The 25,140-nt window shown below is 43.9% G+C and overlaps 1 protein-coding gene across 6 annotated transcripts in view; it reads left to right on the forward strand.

Annotated features, from left to right (window-relative positions):
* Nucleotides 1-25,140, forward strand: part of BRD1 (bromodomain containing 1) — a 128,109-nt gene that overhangs the window by 28,639 nt on the left and 74,330 nt on the right. For 5 of the 6 annotated variants that reach the window (XM_083182911.1, XM_083182905.1, XM_083182907.1 and 2 more), the window contains 3 exons: nucleotides 12,748-14,127; nucleotides 21,558-21,717; nucleotides 23,741-23,872. In XM_083182911.1, the coding sequence (XP_083039037.1) occupies nucleotides 12,748-14,127; nucleotides 21,558-21,717; nucleotides 23,741-23,872 (1,672 nt within the window). Of the gene's footprint in view, nucleotides 1-7,579; nucleotides 7,929-12,747; nucleotides 14,128-21,557; nucleotides 21,718-23,740; nucleotides 23,873-25,140 lie in introns of those variants that run through there. The other variant, XM_083182906.1, reaches the window with a different exon arrangement.

The following is a 25,140-nucleotide window of genomic DNA, read 5'->3' on the forward strand; positions in this document are numbered from 1 at the left end:
GCCTCAGGTTGGCCACCCCTGCTCTAGAAGATAGTAGACAGGATGTGATTGGTTGCCCATAGCATAGAATACACTTAGTAAATTTCCCCTCATTATCTTCTACAAGTTGCTAAATTAATAAAAGTAGATTCTGATTGATTGCCCATTAGTTGCATATGTTTGCTAACATGTCCCCTCAACTGTGGCCACTAGGAGGAGAAATCATTCGATGGTCGCTAACCATCGAATGATTTCTCCTGCCCTTGCTAAAAAAAGTCAGCCTGGAATGACTTTTGAAGCACTCGCTGTATGCCGAATTTGGGGCGGGTGCCCAGCCCACCCCAAGCCACCAACGCAAATGTGGGGGGAGGTCCATAAAATGCTGGGCATTACCATGCTGAAGCCTACCCTCCTCTAGCAAACGGCCCAGCAAGGGTGAAACTCACTTATATACTCTTTTTTCATTTGTTATGCAGTAAGACTACCCTCACACCTGTAAGCAGCTGATTTTGGGTAAACTTCTCTAATCAGGTGCTCAATTGTAACTTCGGTTACTTTATTTATTGTCTATGTGTAACCTCCCTTTTTGATGGCACTTGGAAGTTTTAGTGGGACATTTCTATCAAATGTTCTCCTAGAAAATTATGACCCTGTTTTAAAGCAGCTAATTATTATGCCAACATGTTCAGTTCAATATTTAAGTCTAAAATACAAGAAGAGATTATTGAAATACTGTTTAAAAGAATAGAGAATGGCATTGTTGAAGAAATCAATGCTGCACCATTTTTCTCTATCATTACGGATACAACTGATCAACATAGCCAATTATTTCGTTATGTGGAAGTTGAAACCAATGAACTGAACTAAGTAACTAATGTTAAAATCCAGGGTTAGGGTTTCATTAATTATCAGATCAAACAGCTGCTAGTCTTGAAAAAGAAATAGTGAACTCCATTGAAAGAAAAGGCTAGGATCTAGCAAAGTGTTGCAGTCAAGGGTATGATGGTGCAGCAAATATGAGTGGAATTTATTCTATAGTGCAAGCTATATTCTCTAGGAACCTAGGGCCTTATTCTAGTTTACTCTTTCTGACAAAATTCTTCTTAGATGGACAAAACCATGTGCACTGCAGGTGGGGCAGATGTAAAATGTGCAATTCTATGAAGATCTGAAAAGAGTGTACACTTTCATTGGGCATAGTATCAAACGATGGGCCATGTTAGTCGATGTAGCATCTCTTTTCGAGACTGGAAGTGATATTACTTACAAGTTTGCATCAAAAAAGGAGATAGCACTTGGCAAAGTTAATTATTGTTGATAAGTGTTTTAGGCCCCCATTTACCATTGATCGCATTTACAATGCGATCTGGACGGAATATTACCGCCCAGGATCGCATTGTAAAATGCGATCATTTCGCCCCAATGTATGACCTGGCAGGGCGCAGGGACAGGGCTCCGAAAGGAGCCTGTCCCTGCGATGCCCGGAGCCGGAAGCTGGGGGGGCTGCGCATGCGCGGTTATGCGCTGACCCCCCCGCGCCGCCGCTGACCGCACTGCCGCTCGGGCAGTGCGATGTGTAGCCATAGGCTACAATGGGCTATCGCCTTATTAGAATGGCGATAGCCCAGGGGTGCGATGCCGGGCTGCCCGATGTTGATACATCGGGCAGCTTCGCATCCCCCATAGAAACCTATGGGGGATGCGGCCGGCAGTGCTGCAGGGGTGATTGCAGCAGGGATCCCCCTTTGATACATTTCAGTGATACTTAATATTTGCGGTTAACCCCCGAAAACGGGTGTTTTCGGGGATTTAGCCGCAAATATTAGTTGATAAATGGGCCCCTTAGCCTGATGACCCTCTATAACAATGAACTGGCTGAGAATCAGGTCTCACGTCTACGTCCCGCAGAGTGGAATTGCTCAGGGGAGGCAGAAATGTCCCAGCCTGATAGCAGTTTAATTCCTATTGAGCAGATCAGATAGGTGGATGAGTCATAGTGAATGATAACTCACCCAAATCTAATTCTCTCTGCACAAGTAACATCTGCCCCACCTGCATTGCACATGGATAAGGCCCATAGTTTTGAGAAGAAAAGTAATAGTGTGTACACACGGTTAGATTTGGCTTCCGATGTTCCCGATGTAGGGAACATCGGAAGCCAAATCGCATGCTTTTTTAGGGCTTGCGAGCCCGATGTGCTGCCGATGCGTGCTCCCGTGTGAGCACATATCGGCAGCCAGATAGAGAGGGCAGGCAACACTATATAGTGCAGATCTGCACTATATATTGTAAATTGTGCCCCTCTGTCATGCCGTGATGCGATCTGATAGCGCTGAGACTTGCATCTCACGGCAGTAACTGCCGTGTGTACACACCATAAGTATTGACTTGCAGATCAGCAGGTTTGGAAATGTCTGCTTTTACTTTGGTCTGGTGCTGAAATTGTTTTATGAATTTTATTGCAATCCCTGCTAAACAATGAGCTCTTTGACAGCTGAAGCACACTGAAGAGTGTATCTTTTGTTTCCAACATGAAGAACTAACTTATGTATTTTAGGGTGCTTCTTGATTTTCACTTCAACTCAGATGTTTGATTTTCACCTTTCCTTTCAAATGAACATACATTTATTTATTGAAATTATTATTATTATTAGTGGCAGTGGCAGGTGCCAGATTATATAATAGCTCTGAGGACTCTGAGGAATCGAGCAACAGAAAACTTTAAACACAATGATAGAAACTTGATGACTCAGAAACTCTCATATGCACAGTGAAGTGTGTGCCAAACACAAGTACCCAGAAATCAGGAAGCAAAGATGCTGGGGCTAGCACCAGGAAAAGAGCACACGTTGTACTGGCACAGACGGTGTAATGGTTAGCATGGGGTCACTTCCCACCATGTCCCTAACTGTGGGAGTTTGCATATTCTCCCCGTGTTTGCGTGGGTTTCTGCCAGGCACTCCGGTTTCCTCCCACACTCAAAAAATATACTGGTATGTTCATTGGCTCCCAACAAAATGAACCCTAGAACGAATGTGTGTGTGTACATGTGGCAGGGAATGTAGATTCAACCTACACTGGGGTAGGGACTGATGTGAATGTTCAAATATTCTCTGTGAAGTGCTGCAGAATATGTGCGCTATATAAATAACTGGTAAGACAATAATAAATACATACATATACTTGTGCTGTTTGAAAGAACCATGCTATATTGCAAGATACAGCATAAACCTATGCATGTGAAAAAACTAGTACTTATCAATTCTTTATTATAGAAAATACTTTTATTTGAGTGATTTATTAGTGCTATTTGAAAAAAAAAAAACTGGTGAGCGTACTATTTTCTATATATAGTTTTAGTATGTGCCCTGTAAATGCATCTGTGATCTTGAGCTAACACTATTAAAACTGAAATCCTTGCAGCTGCCGAGTACCAGTGAATGATTGTAGTTCTGGAAAACTTGGCTGTTATAGGCGAAGCACTCAACAAGTGGGCTCTGTAGGTCAGGATCACGGCAGGTACTCATAACATTATAAACCATCTAATGTTGGGATTACGACACAATGTAGCCTCAGCAACTCTGTGTGGCATAGAGTTTAACTGAACAATGGCCTGATTCAGACCTGTTTTCTAGGCTGCATATGTTCGCAGTCTAGCGAACAGGTAAACGCTGCCCGTCTGATTGCCCGCCCCCCTCGCAACACAAATCCCCTCTCCAACATGAGAGAGGATGTGTTGGCTAACATGATGAGCACTGATGCGCGCTCCCGCATTATTGCCGGCTGCCTCAGCTCATCTGCTGGTATTACCAGCAGTAGAGCAACAAGGTGGATGACATTCCATAGTGTTCTTCTATGGAAAGCCACCCACCCCCTGGAAAATCGTTTGGATGGGCGAAAATAGCTCAGTGTGCATGCACTGAGCGATTTTCAGCCCATTAATTTTCTCCATCATCTCTGTGCATAAATGCTGGGCATAATGCCTGATTTTCAGCCTTGGGCCTATTGCCCACCTATCAGTTTAAAACACAATTTGAGGACCCTTCACCAGCGCACCAAAGAAATAAGAATGACTACCCTTATTGCTTCTAGGGATATCACAAAAGTGGATGATGATCGCAATTTCTGGACAAAACATACGTTTCCACCATGCATATTTCTCATGTTAGTTTTACCATAAAATGAGAAAAAAAGATCTTTAACTTAAACCTGTATTGAACTTAACTTAAACCTGTATTGAACTGTTCTTATATAGATGGTTCCAACCCATCCGGTAATTACGTTTCCACAGTCTCATATGCATCAAAAGCTGGGGACATTGGGGGTTATTCTGTTTCACTCGCAAAGGCAAATTCCTTCTCAAATGGACAAAACCATGTGCACTGCAGGTGGGGCAGATGTAACATGTGCAGAGAGAATTAGATTTGGGTGGGGTTTTACTTCAAAGTGAGATCTATATTGCAGTGTAAAAATAAAACAGTCAGTATTTCCCTGCACAGAAACAAAATAACTCATATAAGTCTAATTCTCTCTGACCCACCTGCAGTGCACATGGTTTTGTCCATTTGAGAAGGAATGTGACTTTGCAAGAGAACCAGAATAAGGGCCATTGTGTCTAGTGCACAACCTTTGTGATATTTTATTATCATTTTTTATCATTTATTGTGAATTTTTGGTACTCTTTACCTAGAAGGGCGCCAGCGATTGAAATCGCGGTCATCGGGGGTCAAAAACGCGGGCATCGCGGGTAAATCGGGATGGCCGCGATGACCGCGATTTTCCCATAGGGAACAAAAGGCTGATTGACCGCGATTTCACTGTTAAATGCCTCAATGGACCCGATTTGGCCCTAGGAATCAATGTTAAATGGGCCACAGAGCCCAAATAAGCACAATTAACCCTTAAATGTCTCCCCCAATTTTTAACGCCACCCCACGATCCACGCGAACCCGAAGCGTGGCGAGCGCAGCGAGCCCGCGAGGGGCGGCGGTACGCGTCCTCCGACCTTTTCATGCCCTACTATCCACTAGGGCGTGGAGTGAGAATATAATAGTGTGGCGAGCGCAGCGAGCCACCGAGCCCGAAGCGTGGCGAGCGCAGCGAGCCCCGCGAGGGGACGCGGATATCTTCACAGTTATACGCGTCCCCTCGCGGGCTTCACAGGTGTCCGTGGCGACGCCGACACCTGTGAAGCCCGCGAGGGGACGCGTCTACCTGTGAAGGTATCCGCGTCCCCTCGCGGGGCTCGCTGCGCTCGCCACGCTTCGGGCTCGGTGGCTCGCTGCGCTCGCCACACTATTATATTCTCACTCCACGCCCTAGTGGATAGTAGGGCATGAAAAGGTCGGAGGACGCCTACCGCCGCCCCTCGCGGGCTCGCTGCGCTTGCCACGCTTCGGGTTCGCGTGGATCGTGGGGTGGCGTTAAAAATTGGGGGGGACATTTAAGGGTTAATGGGCTCTGTGGCCCATTTAACATTGATTTCTATGGCCAAATCGGGTCCATTGAGCCATTTAACAGTAAAATCGGGTCCATCGCGCCTTTTAACATTGATTCCTATGGGAAATCGGGAGCATCGCGTCGCGGGCATCGCGGGTACATTTATGGCCGGCCGCGACGCGACCGACGCGATTTCCATGTTTAACATGGGTTTCAATGGGAAATCGCGGGCATCGCGTCGGTCGCGTCGCGGCCAGACATAAATGTACCCGCGATGCCCGCGACGGGCGCCCTTCTAGGTAAAGAGTACCGAATTTTTTTCTTGTGTGATGTGGATTGTTTATTAAATAAAGTATTATGCTATGGATCTTTTGTTTCTCATTTTATGGTGAAACATGAGAAATCTGCATGGTGGAAACTGATGTTTTGTCCAGAAATCCACTTTTGTGATATCCCTAGAAGCTATAAGGGAAGTCATTCTTATTTATTTGGTGCGCTGGTGAGGGGTCATCAACTTGTGTTTTATATTGTTTGATTTGGGGAGTGTAGAGGAAAACTTCAGGAGTACCCCTCCTAGCTGTATCATTTGGTAATAAGTAAATACCCATCTGTTTGACATGCCCATAGGCGCCGAAACCGTGGGCCGAAAGTGAGGAGCACCCATGAGCAACGGCAGCGGGGTCCCAGCAGCGGATATGCCGTCAGCAGCGGGGGTCCCTGCGGCGGATGGGAACTAGTAGTGGTATTAATACTGCTGCTAGTTCTTGTCTTCCGCAGGGACTCTGCTGCTGACGCCATATCTGCTGCTGGGACCGCGCTGCCAGGATCCACGACGGCGAGCAACGGGTGAGTCCTGAGGGGGGGGGGGGGGGGGGACAAAAAGTAAATTGGCGCCCCTGGACATTCCACCCTATCAATGCCCAGGATTAGTGACTTGAGCCTAGTGCCCAAAGTCACCCTTAATTTACAGGGGCATGCTTGCTTCCTGTAAGTCTCCCAGGCCTAATGCCTGTATGTAGCCATGGGCTAGTGCTCAGCTAAATTACACATGGGCCTAATGCCCCTCTAATGGGGCCTTTGAGCCCAGTTAATGGGGATGTGGGGGCCACAGCCTAATGCCTGGGAGGCATTAGGTGGGGGGGGGGGCTCCCAGGTCCTCAGCTTCTTTTCTTCTGCCGCCACGCATCTTCTAGCCTCTTCCGTGGCCGCCGGAGCTCTTCCTCCATCTGCCGTCTTTTAGAGCTGCTTCTGGCTCTGCTGGTGTCTTCTCTCCTCTTCTGGAGTGCTTCCTGACTCCATCTCCGCCACATGACTGACTTCTTGGCCCTGCATCTGACATCTGAGGCATCTAATGTCAGACACTGGGAGCGGGGCCGAGTGCAGTGCGGCGAATGCTCATTGGCTTGCCATGGCTGTTTCCCTTTAGCCATCAATTCGGGAACTGTGATTGGCTCCCAAATGGCGCCAATTACAAAACTCTGCTGGCGGCATTTCTCACTGGCAGCCAGACTGGTGCCAGTTTTGAAATGCCACTTCATCTGCATTGCTCCCCTCTGCTGCTGTGCCAGAACCAATAGATGGTTCTGGCCCTGGACAGATGACACTGCAGCCTGGTCCATGTCGACCTTGATCAGGTCAACATTTTGCTTGTGTCAACCTAATGCATGTCAACCTTTTCCATGTGTCAACCTAATGACGATCGGCCGAGAGTGGTTGACCTAATAACTGTCAACCTTGACAGTATCAACCTAATAATCCATAACCCAGCAACTATGTGGTTCAATTATATATTCTAATTGTGCTTGCTCAATATAATAGGCGTATATGTGGTTTACACATGTTTTCCCTTGCTTAAAGTCTTTACTGTCCTTGGCTGCGTGCGTGTTCTCATCATCCATGGCAACCCGACTCTACACTGTACTTAATCAAGTACTGTACTGAGTCATTTATTAACATGTTACTAGCTTCGGTCCACATTTTTATAATTGTTTCCCACTTTGGCGCTTCATCATATCCAGACATCTGATTTTAATGTGTCCAAACGTGGTGTTTGTTCTCTTTGAAAGCAGAATCGCGTTATATTATATACACCTTTAGAATTACCATGACAACTGTCTGGTAGAGGGGCAAGCGCTTTGCCTCACCCAGCATGGAGGCACGTAGAGTACGTGACGCGCTTACGTCCGCTCAGCGGAGAGGGGCGGCACGCGCTGTGGTGAAACCGCATTGTTTGTTTCAAAGGAAGAATCTGGGCCGAGCCGTGGCCGCTGTGCGGGGACCCGGGGCTGAGGCGGGCGAGCACATAGACACGAGGAAGGAGAGGCCGCGGTGGACTCCGGGATCTCCCCCTTTCCCCCCTCCCATCACCCGAGCGCCCAGGAGAGGGCGCCCAAACCGGAAGACCTGGAGAGTAGGGGAAGCCTATTGTGATCGGTCCGTGGCGGTGGCCGCAAGTAGCGGCCAGATCGTGGCAGCGATCATTCAACACTAACTGCTAACCAGCCAGCCAGGTAAGTGCCCGGCTCCCATCTCCGCTCCGTCCTGTGTGTGCGCAGAGCCCTGCTCTCTCTCCTCCCCCATCTGCTGCCGGCGTCAGGGAAGGAGGATGGCTGCTCCCGTCCCTCTTGTGTGTGTGTGTGTGTACTCCGCTTTGTGCCGTTGGACGCCATGTTTGCAGCGCTCGGACCGTAGGGTAACTGGGCTGTGAGAGGGGGGAGCAGGTAACTGGGAGCGGGGCTGCTGCCTGCCCTCCTCTCACCGGGGCCAGTAACGGCCACCCATTGGTTTGAACGGGCCCGGGAAAGGGTTTTGGTGCAGTGACGTCACGGCGCTGTGTGTGTATTATGTTTATATAAGTATTTGTGTGTGTGTGTGTACGTAGAGTGAATCACGCACAGGCCGAGGTGCCGGGCTGAGGCCCTTTCCGTGTGGCGGCAGTTCTCCCGGAGGCAGCGCACCTCTCTGGTAAAGGGGCCTCCAGGGCCCATGCTAGCTATGTGGTGGTCTCCATACATTGGGCTGCGCCTATCAGTGCTGATGTCCTTTTTTTAATAGTGCAGCAGGTCCTCCGTATTAATGGAACTGCGGCCGTTTATGTGTACGCCGTGACAGCTAATGTCGCCCGAGCGGTGACAACTTTGTCTGATAACTCTACAAATTGTCAGCATGCCCAACCGGTACCTGCCTGCCTTACGTCTGTGTATTTCGGCTTGTAATTAGATGTTCAATGAATGAAACAAGTGGCGGAGATAAAAAACAAATGCTGGGGGAACATATTGTATAGTGGCCGAGCTAGAACTCGGATGTAAACAAAAACATTCTCTATCGAATAGAAAAATAGTGCATATCTACAGTGTGTGGTGATATTTCACTTTCTATTCAACCCCTATTCGATCTGTCTGGATCTGAGTTGGTTATAGTGTTCAATTTGGATTTTGGCTATGTAGTACAGATTTGTACTATATGGTCTTGCCTGCCAAGACTATTTTTCGATTTACACTACATGAGAGGTCGCATTTGGGTCGAATCTGCATAGAATGTAGAAAAGCCATTTGATGCCCAATAGTGTATATTTCACCGTGTGTACCCTTTATTACTGGTGTGTTCTGAGGATGAAGTAATGATATTACACAGTTCAGCATTGTGTAGTCTATAACCCTTTTAAATAAGCTGTCATCCCCGTTCTGATTGTACAATTCGAAGAATTATGTTTATGCTTATAGATGTTAGGTTTTTTTTTTAACCTTGATGCAAGGCAAGTATGGAACACTGGACCGGACTGGCTTCCCGCAGCAAACTATGCCACTCTGAAGTTTGTAGTTCACATCCCTGTCAGGTGGGATTGTGTCTGACTGCTTTCAAGTAGTAGAGACAGAATAATCTTACTATATGGTCCAGACTGTTCCTGTTGTTACCCCATCCCTGGACCAGGAGGCTGTCATCTCTCCGTTCCTGGTGACAGCTGTCCCAAACCCACAAAACACAAACCTTACACTGTTGGTTCTTTGAAACTAAAGCCACACTGCTGTTAGTATAGCTAACTACTATGCCAATGTTTAACCATTGAGTGGTGTTGTAGCTGTGATGTTGCTGTTACTGCTAGAATATCATAAAAGTGTATAGATGTAAACCAAATAATTCCTGCACTGCTGCAAAAGGAGCACTCCAGTAGTTACACTGACATTTTCTGCTTCTAAATCAATATTTGTTTTTTATTGATATTTCTAAAATAACTGTATTAATTATATTCAAGTGCTAGATATTCATGAATCTTCCTGTAAAATGCAGCTAGCAGAAGTGATAACACCATTTTTATGAAACCAACCTGGTTATCAAGTGCTGGTTGATAGAAAATGTATTAGTGGAAGTCTTACACTTGGGGCATGTGCGCAAGGCTGCAGTGTTTGCAGATGGCTAAAACCATGCTGAACTGCATGTGAGGCAGATGTAACATGTGCAGGGAGAATTAAGGCTGCTATATACTATGCAACTTTTACAAGGGGAGAAGCCTCATCCGATCCCCCTTGAGCCGCCCGGGACCTTCCTGGGTGGAATGATCGTATGTGATACTGTTCCCGGCCGCTGGAAGTGGAGCACATCTGAGCTCCGACTCCGAACCAATGCGCACGGGACTGCGCATCAGATGTTGTTGTACAGATTCGAGTTAGCCTGATTTGACCAGATTTCTTGTCTCTATCCGCCAAAATCGTACCCAAATCACATAGCATATGGGGGCCTTCGATTTGGGTGGCGTGTACAAACTAAATTCTAAATTGCAATATCTATCTATCTAGCCAGGGATCCGGCACTGCTTGCTGGAGCGCTTGCTCAATGTGGAATAACACTGCCTGGGTGCCCGTCCATACAGTGGGTTGTACTTCTCTGTCCTATATATGCTTTGAATGAAGAGGCGTCACTCCGGGGATTAGGCTGTGAAAAACTTTTTACTGCTAGTGCCTAATGCGTTTCGGGCCGGGGCCCGTCTTCAAGATGGGCCCCCGGCCTTGCCGCCCATATATACTTTGAAGGATGGGTAAAGTAAGGGTGTGCACATTTAATTGTGGTTTTTGGAGGTACGGCCTATTTAGAGTACTTATATATTAATACAGTTGACAGAGATTGGTCCATACAGCAAATTACAGAGGTAAATGTATTATTGGCTATTATGGAGAAGTGGTATCCGTGCCTGTTATGTGCACTGATACTGCTTCTACTCCATGTATTAAGGTGCCCACACACTAGAACGATTTTTTTGTCCGATTTTCCGATAAATCGACCAATATATCTTTCGATGTTAATAGATATATCGGTCAAAAATCGTCCGATTTCGGTCCGATGCTCGCTCCCGTGGATCTTTTGCTAAATCTTCTGATCTTACGTGCTGCATGAAAGATCAGAAGATTTAACAGAAGATCCATAGGTACGCACACGGGATCTTAAGAAAAATCTTTGGTAAAGATGTGCGCTTGCCTGAAATCTTTTGTCCAGGACAGGCAAAAGATTTGAAGGCTAATGTATGCGCAGATCTTTCTAGTGTGTGGGCACCTTTAGTGTTGTGGTGGGTTCAAGGTGACAATACGCTTTGCACACCTGTCATTGGCACTGCAATCTGTAAGAGTGCCCTGATGTGCGGGGCAATATAAGAATGTTAAGTTACATTGATTGTTCTGATACGTGCAGCTATAGATTCTAACAGCTGCAGCCCCTTTGCCAGTTACTTCTGTACCTGGCTGCTGTGAGCTATTATGGCTGGGAGATCCTCCACAGTAGTCTCCGGGCCTGTAAATAGAACTACGCACTCGGTTTGAATGCGCAGGGGATGCTGGGAGGATAGTCGGCACATTCATTGTGAGAACAGTGCGAAAGTGCACATAATCAGAAATGTGATTTACCGCTTTCCCACATCAGCAGGATCCATACCATGCATTTTAAAGATAAGACATCCATATTTTTTTTTTCACTTTAACAAACTTTTAACCTTTTTGTCAATCATCTTTTGACCACACGAAGGTAACATGCTGAATTGATACGAGAAGGTTTATTGGCCGCGCATGGAGTGATCGGTCACTTAGGCTGAGTACACACATGGCCATCTGCCGTCACACTGACAGAACTGCTGATTTAGGGAAGCTATATACAGTACATTAGCACAGTGGTTCTCAAACTCTGTCCTCAGGACCCCACACAGTTCACATTTTCATGTCACCGGCCAGGTGCACTCATTACTGACTGACACATTTTAAAAGATCCATAGGTGCAGCTAATTATTTCACATGATACTGTGAGGATACCTTCTAAATATGCACTGTGTGGGGTCCTGAGGACCAACTTTGAGAACCTGTGCATTAGCAAATGGCCAAAGACGGTTATTTAAATTTTCCCACCCAGCTGTATGTTATGTATGTATGCGTCGGTGGTCCCCTACAGCTAGTGTACTTGTGGTTGCTGTGTGTGCCTAGTCACTATGCAGATCTGGGGAAATATTGGCATGCAGTACAAAAAAAAGCAGCACTACAGCAGTCAGCGACACCCCAGGCATGGAAGAGGAACACTAAATGTGCCCATACACTGAGGGTATTAACCAATCGGCCCGTTGAATTAGACCATATTGCCTCTCCCTGACATCCAGTCCGGTCCGATGCACACGGGACCGCACATGTCAGGGAGAGGCGATATTGTCCACCCGTTCTGGGACCTCCCTCCAGGCGGCGAGGTGGGCGGGAAGCAGGGACGCATGCGATCCATCACAAATGATCCAAAATACTCGGGAACAGAAGAATTTTGGATAAAGGATTATTACATATATCGGGATATTTTTATATTTCAATTAGGTATTTTGAGATATCTTTCATTTATGATGTATAAACACCTCAAACACGTGAAATACACCTATTTTGTTTGTGCATGAAACAAGGTTTCAAAATACGTACCATCTCAGGCACTGAATTTAAATGCAAATCAATCATTTTCTTGCACCTATTTAGTGCCAATTACATACAGATGTAGCACCTGTCATTCTTGCAGGGGCTGGCGGTAGATTCGCCAGCAGCCGAAAGGGGTGTAACTCTCTCTGCACATGTTACATCCCCCCCCCCCCCACACACACACACCTGCAGTGCACATGGTTTTGTCCAATAAAGGAGTTTGTTTTTAAAAACCAACCTGAATCACCCCTATGACATTTTGAAGTGGTTTTATAATTGTGTTTAAACACATTTGCTTAGACATTAGCTTTTGAAAGTAGTCTTATTTTAAAGGTTAACAAGTTTTTTTTTTTTTTTTTAACAAAATCTGATTTTAAATATATATATTTTTTTACTCTTGTTTCAGATCCTCAAAGATGAGGCGAAAAGGACGTTGGCATAGGGTTTCTGCCCCCAGCTCTTCTACTTCGCCGTGTAGTATTAAACATTCTCCTACAAGGGAGACCTTGACTTATGCCCAGGCGCAGAGAATTGTTGAGATTGAAATAGAAGGCCGATTGCACAGAATAAGCATATTTGATCCTCTAGATGTTCTTTCTGATGACCATCCTACTGCTCAAGAAATAAGTGAATGCAACAGCAATAAAGAAAACAGTGAGCAACCGCCCCAGGTTTGTTTGCGGTCTAAAAGGCATAAAGCAAGTACCTGTAATGGGAAAAAGAAAAGTGAAGTTCTTCCAAGCACTCATGGACATGCTACCACCAGCAGTCTCCCTGAGCCCAAAGTCCGTGTTGTAGAATGTAGTCCCCCATCTGCTCCCAATAGACCTGCTGCATACTACACGTTTCAGGAAAAGTCTTCAGAAGAGCTGGATAAGGAAGTGGAATATGACATGGATGAAGAAGATTATGCGTGGCTGGAATTGGTAAATGAGAGGCGAAAAAAGGATGGCTTCTCTGCAGTTTCCCAAGACATATTTGAATTCCTTATGGACCGGTTTGAAAAAGAATCTTATTGTGAAAACCAAAAGCAGGGAGATCAGCAATCATTAATTGATGAGGATGCTGTGTGCTGCATTTGCATGGACGGAGAATGTCAAAATAGTAACGTTATCTTGTTTTGTGATATGTGTAATTTAGCAGTACATCAAGAGTGTTATGGTGTGCCATACATACCGGAAGGACAGTGGCTTTGTAGGCATTGTCTTCAATCACGGAATACAGCTATAGATTGCGTGTTGTGCCCAAACAAGGGAGGTGCCTTTAAAAAGACTGACGATGATCGATGGGGTCATGTTGTTTGTGCGCTCTGGATACCTGAAGTGGGATTTGCAAATACTGTTTTTATTGAACCAATTGACGGCGTACAAAACATTCCCCCAGCGAGATGGAAACTAACTTGCTACCTCTGTAAGCAAAAAGGCATGGGTGCCTGCATTCAGTGCCATAAGGCGAACTGTTACACAGCTTTTCATGTAACCTGTGCCCAGAAGGCTGGATTGTATATGAAAATGGAGCCTGTGAAGGAAGTGACAGTCAGTGGTACAACGTTCTCTGTAAAGAAGACAGCATACTGTGATGCACATACTCCGTCAGGGTGTGTACGGAGGCCACTAAATATTTATGATGAGCCTGAATCTAAAAATGGCATTTGTAGGAAAGACTCCGATCAACCCATCAGAACAACATCTAGACTTAGGAGAAAAGCTAAGAAAACAAAAAAGGCTTTGACCGAAACTTGTGCAGTAATACCAACAGTCAGTGTACCTGATATTCCACCTCAAAGGTAAGGCAGCAAACTGTGCCTAGATGCTTTGTAACTTTTCCTTACTGATTGCGAACTTCTTCTTTTTTCACCAACATTTTTTTAAAATAATATTATATATACGTTCATATAACGTGTGTGTAATTTATCTCTGACTGCCTTAGGGGATGCCCCCTTAAGGTTTTACTGATTTGTGAAAAAGTGATGAGGTTGCCAGTTCTTTGGTGTATATGTTTACATTAATGAAAGGAGATGATGAGGGAGAAAAAAACACTTGACTATTGCATCAAAATGTGCTGGGCAGAAAAGGTAAGAGAATCCTGCCTCAAACCATCACTTCAATGAAAAATTAAGAAATGCTGGTGCCATGGAGTTGACAGTTGTACCCCTTTCACGTTGCGCAAATAACCGGTTCTACCCAGGTCTATGTGCGGCATGAAGCATGAAAGGGCCCTCCTGAAAATACTCAGGTCCAGGAACCTGCCATTCTGACCCTGGTTAAAAGAAGGATTGATCCCGGGTCAGACCTGGTTTGCTGTGCAGTGTGAATGGATAACTCTGGTCGAGCAACCCGGGTCCTTTGCACTCTATATGGAGGAGGCAGCGTAAGCTCCAAGCACTGCCGCCCCCCCTGATGATGCTCTGCCCCACCCCCTGATGACATGGGCGACCTGGAACGGACCTGTGTCCAAATCCCAGGTGCGACCCGGCATTTGCGATGGGAAAGTGGCATTAGGTACACATTCCTGATTTGTGTTCAGGAATGTGACGCTAATTGAACATGTGAAATTTTGTTTTTATTTTTCCCTTAAACTTTAGCTGGATGAGGCTTGCTTGTCCACCTGGGTACTGTTATCTTAGTTCTTCTTTTGTTTGTGTCTTACTAGTGTTTGTCATTATTGGATTAACTAGCAGTAGTGCCATCTGTGGTGATTGATGGCATGTTTCACTGGCAATGGTTACATCAGTGAACATCTCTTTATTGGGGACTGGCAGGTGGCAAGCCAATCAGTTGATGCTATGCCAGGTTATAGATCACTGATACCAACCTTAATTTGGTTTTTGACCTAAATTTTAGCACTGCTTTATGTGGGATTGCACAGTAATATGTGTGCTTTTTAGTGTGATATTTATTAGAAAGTTTTGCTGCTATTGATGTATATCAAACAAGGGAAGCTTCTTCCAATATTTGAGGAAGGCTTCAACATATGGACACTGATCTAGCTTTCCCTTCAGACGAACAGTAATGCCCCAAGCTGCATTAGGGGGATGTTCGGAGCTTGCAGCGGCATTTACCCACACACAGTGTACTAATGGAGACATACAACATCCCTGCCGATCTTTCCGAAAGCCAGAAAAATCGTCCACTCTTGCCTATAATAGATCAAATTCACATTCAACCTATGTAGTGTGTGTGTGTGTGTATGTGTGTGTATATATATATATATATATACATACATACATACACACATACACATACACACACACACACACACACACACACACACACACACACACACGTGACTCTTGTCGCGCCACACAGAAGGCTGCTACTCTAAAGAGACCCCCCTGTTAGTGGGAGACAAAAAGGTATGGATAGAGAGCGCCAGAGGTTTCCACCACCTTATGTGCAGTTGTTAGGTATTTCAAGTATACAAATAATAAAGACGTTTTCAAAAATGTAACACATTTTATTAAAAAGTTGTAAAAAAAAGTGTGGTATCTCAATTCTTTTGAAGACGATGACAACCCAACGCGTTTCGTCTTTAGAAAGACTTCATCAGGGGTTTTTTAAGATAGACACTGCAAGTGGTAAAAACATATTGAGTGTAAATACAACTGTATGTCCAATTTTTAAATTTCAACAGTGGTACAGTTAATTAACATAGAGTATCCAAAGAAATGGTTACAAAAAGTATGTACATACCAAAAAGAATACATGGGGATGGATTAAATATTTTCAAATCATATGATGGAACTCCATTTTATGAAAGAGGTCACAATCTACAAGATCAAGAAATAAAAATTCAAACAATAGTAGTATATAGTTGATTGAGAGGAGGGAGGGGAGTACGTTCAGAGGATAAGATATTTAGAATATTTTATGACCAGTTTAGAAATGTTTTCCTAGGGAAACATATACCTTTAGTTGATAATGAAACTGAGTTTGAAGATTACAGATCCATATTATTAAATCCACCCTCCTTCTAACAGACTCTCTATACCTAGAAGGGGCTGAATATGGGACTAACAATCGTCTCACTTCATATGGATCTGTAATCTTCAAACTCAGTTTCATTATCAACTAAAGGTATATGTTTCCCTATGTTTCTATCTTAAAAAAACCCCTGATGAAGTCTTTCTAAAGACGAAACGCGTTGGGTTGTCATCGTCTTCAAAAGAATTGAGATACAACACGTTTTTACAACTTTTTAATAAAATGTGTTACATTTTTGAAAACGTCTTATTTGTATACTTGAAATACCTAACAACTGCACATAAGGTGGTGGAAACCTCTGGCGCTAGATATAGATATAGAGAGAGATTTTTTTTGGACTTTTGTGTACAATCCAAAAGTCATAAGAAACTTCGATCAGCAAATTCACATCTATTTATGTGGGAACAGCTGTTAATTCGACAATTTTTAGTGGCTTTTTCCGCCAATACAAATTCAGCTTTTCAAAGATCTGACTCTGCTGAAGCAAGTCCCGGCTGAAACATGCTGGGATCGAATAGGTCCTGGCCGGTATTTCTGACTTATCGCCAGGATTGAATACCCCTCATAATCTGCAATAATAAGCACATATGAAGAGGGAAGATTTAGTATTCATTCTAGCATACTTCAACTTTCAATACCTGTGCAGGTTCTCTTTCCTGCCTTGTGTCGCTGTCCGTTGTGGTTTCTAACACAGTCTGGTTTATATTTCAATACAGAACAGACTGTACTGGAAGCACCAAAGCAGACAGCAACACTGCAAAGACTATTAAAGGTGTGCAGGGTGCTAGGATGAACACTACATTTTAACATTTAAAACCACACTAAGCGCATTTCGATGTAAATATAAAAATTAACACGGAAATAATGGTGTTTGAAATTAATGTGATTAGTGCAGGGCTCAACAAACCCCGGGAGCCAGGTCGCCACGGCGACCAGATTCAGCCTCCTGGCGACCAGATTTTTTTTGGACCAAGAAGAATCTGGTCGCGGCTGGGGCACTTGCAGAGAGAGCCCAGCAGAGTAGTTGTTAATCCCCCTCCTCGCTTCCCCCTCCTCGCTGCACAAGAGCACACTAGACTAGAGCAGGTTCACATCAGCGGCTAGTTCAAAATGATTCAAGCAGCCGGCAACACGAGCCAACAGAGTTTGCTGTAGTAGCCAATCAGGAGTGGCAGTGGTAGCTCAACCCCTGATTAGCTGTCGGACCAGGCTTGCGATCTGTCGTGAGTTTTGCAATAGCTGCGCAACGGTGGAGCCACTCGAGGGTGGGGGGGTGGTGCTGCATCAGCTCTCTCCCCTTTTGCTGACATGGCATCAGCGCTCTCCCCTTCTGACAGGTTGGCAGTTTCCCCATCGCAGAGACTCTGTTCTGCTGCAGGTTTGGGGACGCAAATAATTGTATCAGTCATTACCACGAATGGTAACGGCAAAGTGGAGGAAGTGGCAGAGCAAGTTAACCCCATGAGAACCAGCATTTAAGACCTGGACCACATTTACCCCATGATGAGCATTACTCATGGCAGACCAGGTTGACCCTGGCAGACTAGTATATCCCCATGACAATGAGCTTTAACCCTTGGCCGACCAGGATATCTCCATTACAATGAGCGTTACCCCTAGCAGACCAGGATAACCCCACGACAACGAGCATTAGTCCTGGCAACGACCATGTTAACTACCTGGCAAAGAGCATGAAATCCATAGCACCAAGCATGTAGGTAAGCATAACTTATGTGGCATAATATGTAATATGCATTATGGTGTGTCGTGTATATATAATGGGTATTAGTTTGTGGCATAATGTGTAATGGGCATTATGGTGTACATTTTTGGTGCCTTGGTGTGCACTGTCCCTATCTTTAGATTGTCTGACTCCTACGCTTTCAACGTGGCTCCCATATTTTAAAGAAATTTGTCAAGCACTGGATTAGTGGTCCCTTGATAGGTATAGCTCTAATGGTGCTCATACACGGTGTAATAGGCACCATGTGTCTTGAACTAGATTGCATCGTTTCTAGTTCAAAATACATCCGATGTGCTAAAGCAGCATGCATTTGAACTAGATACGATGCAATCTAGTTCAAAAGGGACCTGCAACATATAATTTTTGGACTGTACTATCTGATGTGCTTGGTAGCACGCATCGGCAGCCAAAATTGCACCATAAGGAAATTGTTTTGTCTTTACCGATGTAAACACAAATCAATTTCCTTGCCACCTACAAGTAACAAGTGTACAGAACAATTGAGGTGCTCCGTTTTATTTACCATTCATAACTGCCAAAATAATTGTCTTTCCTCCTTAATGTGGTAGAGGTTTTTTTTTCTCCTAGCTTTTTTCACTAGAGAAAAAAATGTAGCATTGATCACAAGAAAACAGAAATTGCAGTTCTTTTCACTGTTCATCACTGCCTCATGACCAACCATTATTCTGGACTGCATTAATAGTCTTACTAGGACCACTCCTCACTTGGGGTGAAATTTACTAAGATGGGAATAAGACTTGACATGTGATGTTGCTATGGGCAACCAATCAGATCCTGTATACTATCTTCTAGAGCAGGCCTGGCCAACCTGTGGCTCTCCAGATGTTGTGAAACTACAAATCCTAGCATGCCTTGACACAGTTTTGCTATAAGGTAGTGTTAAAACTGGTGCAAGGCATTCTGGGATTTGTAGTTTCGCAACATCTGGAGAGCCACAGGTTGGCCAGGCCTGCTCTAGAGGGTGCTAAATAAGTAGAGTCTTACTCTCATCTTGGTAAATTTCACCCTTGATCTCTAATTCTTTAACACCTATTTGTGGTGACCTGGAAAACATGCACTGTTAGGGGTACTTGAGGACCAGGGTTGGGATCCACTGCTATATGGGGTGTATTCAATTCTGTGCTGTTGGTAGTGGTTGGAAGGATGTCCCGGAGCTATTGACTATACCAGGGGTTCCCAAACTTTTTTGAATCACGGCACCCTAGAGCATCAAAATGTTTTCAAGGCACCCCTAGGTCAAATGTTTCTTATTGAGAAATTCAGGAAAAAATATAAAATGAAGTACATTGTGTTTGTGTCAGTTATGTGGTGAGGGGCAGGATTTGCTCCTGTTTGTCCACATATGTTATGATTGGCAGCCACTAGCAATGCTTTTGCCTGTTACATTGCACATAACTAATATGAATTGATCCTGGTCCACCAACCCAAGGCACCCCTAAGGACAAGTCGGACCCAATTCTCCTCCGAGCCGCCCGGCAGCTCCCCGGGAGGCTCACATACGATTAGGACTTGATGTGCCATTTTTAAAAAAAATAACAGGGAGCTGCAGGGCGGTGAGGAGCAGTGGGGGTGGGCGGCTGGGGAGGAAGCAGTGGGGCAGCAGCCCGTTACCAGATAAGTGCTGGGGCGGGCGGCGGTGACCATCAATCTCACTCTCCACTGTCCAGCGATGTAGCGGGCGGGCAGCCGCGGCTATTACATCTTTAAAAAACCATGTCAAATGACTGCCCGGCTAATGATTGGCTGAGATAGAGCACTCTCAGCCAATCAGTGGCCCCAATCTCAGGCAATCATTAGCCAGGCAGTCATTTGACATGTTGTTTTAAAGATGTAATAGCCGCGGCTGCCCACCCGCTACAGCGCTGGACACAGACAGTGGAGAGTGAGAATGATGGTCACCGCCGCCCGCACCAGCACTGATCTGGTAACGCGCTGCTGCCCCACTGCTTCCTCCCCAGCCGCCCGCCCCCACTTCTCCTCACCGCCCTGACTGACCTACATCGTATGTCCCGCCGGTCCGACCCCTGGGGCCGGGTCCGATTATCACGGGACCGCGCATCGGACCCGACCCTATGTCATGAAGAACCGATTTGGTCCGATTTATTGGGCCGATTGATCGCAATCGGCCAAAATCGGTCCAAATCGGTTTGATGTATGCCCACCTTAAGTGTCCTGAGGCACCCCAGGGTGCCTAGGCACACAGTTTGGGAACCGCTGGACTATACTATTGAGCCAGACTACAGAATTTCTGCTCTCACAGCATAAGTAGTGTTGTAACGCTTTTTATGGCCTTTAGTGTGGCACAAATAGCATTGCGACAGGCACTTTGGTCAAGAGAACCGGCATTCTCCAACATAAAACACCCAGTTTTATGTTGGAGAATGCCGGTTCTCTTGACCAAAGTGCCTGTCGCAATGCCATTTGTGCCACACTAAAGGCCATAAAAAGCGTTACAACACTACTTATGCTGTGAGAGCAGAAATTCTGTAGTCTGGCTCAATAGTATAGTTTAAGGAATTTGAACTGGGATCTCCAGACTAGCGATAAGGACAATTGAATATCTCCAGGACCACCTCCACATTAACATCGCTTGAGGTAGGGGTTCCAGATAAATACCAGATAGCTTTTCCTAAATTTAATGATTTTAGGAAAAATCAGACATGCTCTGGAAGTATGTGAAAAAAAGATGCATTGGTTTTTATATAGAAATCATAGCATAAGAATTTAAATCTTGCAATAATAGCAAAGGTTGCAATAATGTTTTGGTTTCCGGCCCTCAATTGAATCCCCCCCCCCCCTCCTATGGACTTTCCTAGTCATTTTTTTTTTTACATCTATTTAAAAGAGGTCGCAACTGTAGAATAAATGATCAATTTAGAGTAGCTGTGCTTAATTTGGCACTAATGAAGATTGTGCAACTACAGACTTGGTAGTGCTCTGTTCCTAAATCGTCGTACCATTTGTGTACAGTTTTTACATATGGGCTTTGGTTGGGCGCTCATTCTTCTGAAAATGCAAACATGCTTTAAGAGAATTGGTTTGTCACTAAACTGGCCTCAGCATATTGATGGTCCTCAGTTCTGTTGGAGGAAGGTTAGCTTGTAAATGTCACCGCAGCAGGGAATGAAACTATTGTTTAACCCTTTGAGTGCTAATGTTTCTGTGAGAGATGTCCAAAATATCTGCTAAAAATGCCAGTGTTGCTCACAGTGACTGTTCATTTTTGGTGCAATGTTTAAGAAAACCTTTCACAGATTTCATCTCTGCTCCAGAGTGCTGCCCCCCTGCCCTTTTGTGATATCTTTGAGCTGTGTTTGGCGGGGAGCTTACAAGAACGCAAATTCCGGTGACAGACCTGTATCCTAATCACGGATGCGGCCCGGCATTTGCTGCCTGAAAGTAGTTTTAAATAAAAAACTATTGACTGTTTTGGTGAAATCTGTTAATTTTTCCTTTTTTCTTTTTTAGAGTAAATAAAATATCAAACCAGGTATCTATTCAACGAAAGAAGCATTTTGTTGAGCGAGTGCACAGTTACTGGCTACTGAAGAGACTTTCAAGAAATGGTATTCCTTTACTGAGACGATTGCAATCCAGTTTACAGTCTCAGAGAAATATACAGCAGCAGGTGTGTGTGGTTTTCATTTATTTTGTGTTCATTGGCAATTTGGAAATGCCCATTAAGGTGCCCATACACGTTACAATTATTGTATACAATATCGCATCTCAGTTTTGCGATGAGATCTAGTAAAAAAAAGTATGTACTTTTTGTACTGATCTCATCTCCTCGCAAAACCAAGATGCGATATTGTATACAATAATTGTAACCTGTATGGGCACCTTTTAGACAGACATTTTTAAACCTCCAAAACAAAGATTTGAATTTAACACGAACTGTGGCTGAGCAAGTTTATTTCTTGTGGTGCTGGCTTTCTCTTCTAATGCTACTACACGAACAACCTAGCACAAAGCCACTGAACGATATCGTTATAGTGACATCATTCAGTGACCTCACATGGAACCCGCCGAACATTCAATCCCTTACGATAGTCAGATTTGACTGCATGTTTAAACAGACTGGATCGTTAAAGACCCGATATAGTGGGTACACTATAAGATATGCATGATATCATTGGGGAAATATCTTGTATTGTGTACCCAGCTTAAGTGACACTTTAAATTTTATATAAACTTTTTCGAAAAAAAAAAAATGTAAACCTTTGATCTAACATTACTTGTACAGATTTTCGAGAGTGTATAGGGCAATTAAATTTGAAACAAAAATGGATCAATACGGAATTACATTTCTTTATCTTAATTTAAGGGTCTGAAGTTGAGCCTGGAAGATTAAAGTTATTTATGTTGTATTCTGCCTTGCTGTGTAGGGAAGCCCAATGTTCTGACATCAGATTTTAAGGCTTTTTAGGTGTTCCCTGCAGTGAATATTGGCACAATATTTTCCAATCTAGAAGGCCCCTTTTTAAATAGGATAAGTATAATCCTTTTACAATGCTCTTAAGCCATTTCATTTTTCAAATAGCATAATCTTTTGCCTATTTTGTTTATAGTACTTTTTCTAGTTACAGGGAAAATATAGCTTATAGTTTTAAAGCCAAGCTTGATTTGATGTAAAGCTGAATTTAGGTTGGCCAATCACAGGGCATTTTTTTTTTTTTAAATCCTGGGATTGGAAATACTCAAACCCACATTTTCTGTGATTTAGACACTAGTTTCTGTGCTTTCATCTACCTGCATTGTATGGCTAATAATGGTTTAATTGAGGAGTGCTTCTATCATTGTGTCCGCAGTATGTTCTGCAGAGAAATATGCCAATAGAATAAAAAATTATCAAGAAATAGTCCTAGGAAAAGTCCACCTTAGAGTTAATGTTTGATTTAAGTAATGAGGCCCATACATTTTAATGGGTGATTTAACAAATTACAACATGTTGAAAATCCCCAACTCTGGTTCTGATTATTTTTGAATGTGAATCAGCAACTTCAAAATTTTCGAACATGCTTGATTTTGCCAGTCGCCCAACACATTCATTTGAATGGAGTGTTGGCCCAATTAATTTCTGATATATGGGCCCCTTAAGAAGTAAAATCCACCACAGTGTTTAGCATAGTGAGGGGGTTTGTACACATTTGAAAATAACTGTTTGAGCCACTCAGTCATCCCCTCTAATCTAATCAGGGGTATCTGACATCAACTGAAATCACTTTTAAATAGTTATGTCCAGTTCAATAGTAATTTTAGGCTCCTGTGACCTAAAAAGCTCCTATTTAAATTAGTATGATCTTGCTCAAAAAGTCAATAACCATATACTTAATACATGCCATTAAAGTATCCTGTATTTTATATATGTAGTTTTTTTTTTTTAAGTGCATAATGACCAGTGTTTGAGAAGCTGATCGATCTTTAATTTAACTATTTATCTCTAAGCGAAAACCCACCGGTACTTCTTTCCATATTTGTATGATTTGGTTTATGTGCTCTAAGAATGTTTCCCAACCACATTTGTGTCATTGCTTATGTTGAATATCTTCTGCATAAATAAGGAAAGTTACATAGTGATTAGAAGGCAAATCTGTTAAATGTAACATTCTGGAGTAGTAAAGCAGCCTCCCTGTTTGCCTTATTTGGATCAGAGAGAAGATGATGAAGAAGTTCAGTCCTTGAAAAAGAAATTAAAGTACTGGCAACGGCTAAGACATGACCTTGAAAGAGCAAGATTATTAATTGAACTCATCCGAAAACGGGAAAAGTTAAAACGTGAACAGGTAACCATTCCCCCCCATTCATGTACTATCAACTTAAAGAAATACAGCCATCTATGGTCAGATGAAATGTGTAATCTCTTGTCCATGCAGTACACTATATGCTTTCTTAGCATTAGAAAAATCATTTCTGTCTGTCCCGTGATCAGTCACATAAATCACACACGATATACAAAGAGATAGGATTGTGTTCAAAACCCTTTACCCATCCTTCTCACCTGTCATTGGATGGCAGTCCAATTGCATCTTTATGAAGAAAAACATGGCTAGTTGTCCATGTTTACAGTGGCTTCTGCTATGCTACAGCAGTGTCCTTTATATCCCCAGGATCTATTGTATTGACCAGAAGTTATTTTAAAACATTTCTTCATCTTGATCTGTGTGGTTTATGTACTTTAGTAATATTAGATTACAAAGAGAATCAACATGATTGCAATGTAGGAGTGACTCTTAAAACAACTGCTGTTTTCCAAGTCTGTATATCTATCTATACTTGATAGTGTAGTTCTGCACATACAAAAAGGATAAGCACCAGCATGTAATGAACTTGTGCAAATGACTTGCTTTGTTCATTGAGTGAGTAGAGTGGAATGAAATCACTGGGTGCAGATAGCTTCTACTACATCTAGCTTTATTACACCATGCAGCGTGAGATTCCTGGCATTTTTTAACCACCAGGTCCTGTGCAACTCTAATGGTGCCCATTCATATGTGCGATGGAATGTGATATCGCGATGTAATGTCCCATCGCAACCGATTGCATCTTCTGGTGCCCAAGTGCTTTTTTACAGCACCTGATGTCGCAAGCCACCTGTGATTCCACATCTGGTGCTGGAAGAGGGCGAGTTGCGGTATAGCGGAGCTGGTGGCAGGAGGGCTGGCGTGCGGTGGTAATCAGCGGTGGGTGGCAGAATTAAAAAAAAAACTATTTAAAACGCTGGGCGGCCCTCTTGCTCACATTCAGGTGGCCGCTGATTGGCGAGAGAGCTCTCAGCCAATCTGAGGGCTGCCCAGTGTTATGAAATGTGTTGGTTTTTTTTTCAAATTCTGCTGCTGACTACCGCCGCATACCAGCCCTTCTGCTTCAGTTTTGCTACACTGCCACCATGGCTGCTGCTGCCACCCGCCGATTGCATAGTGAGCGATCGCAGACATTTCCAGTTGTTCCACAGACCAAAGCATAGTGATATTTTAGAAAATTTGCAGATAGCTTTGATTTTAGACAGTTTTGATATGCAATAGGCTAAACTGGGGCACAACCTCCAGCTAGA

Source organism: Crinia signifera, chromosome 4, assembly GCF_055691185.1.
Source record: "Crinia signifera chromosome 4, ASM5569118v1, whole genome shotgun sequence".
NCBI lineage: Eukaryota > Metazoa > Chordata > Amphibia > Anura > Myobatrachidae > Crinia > Crinia signifera.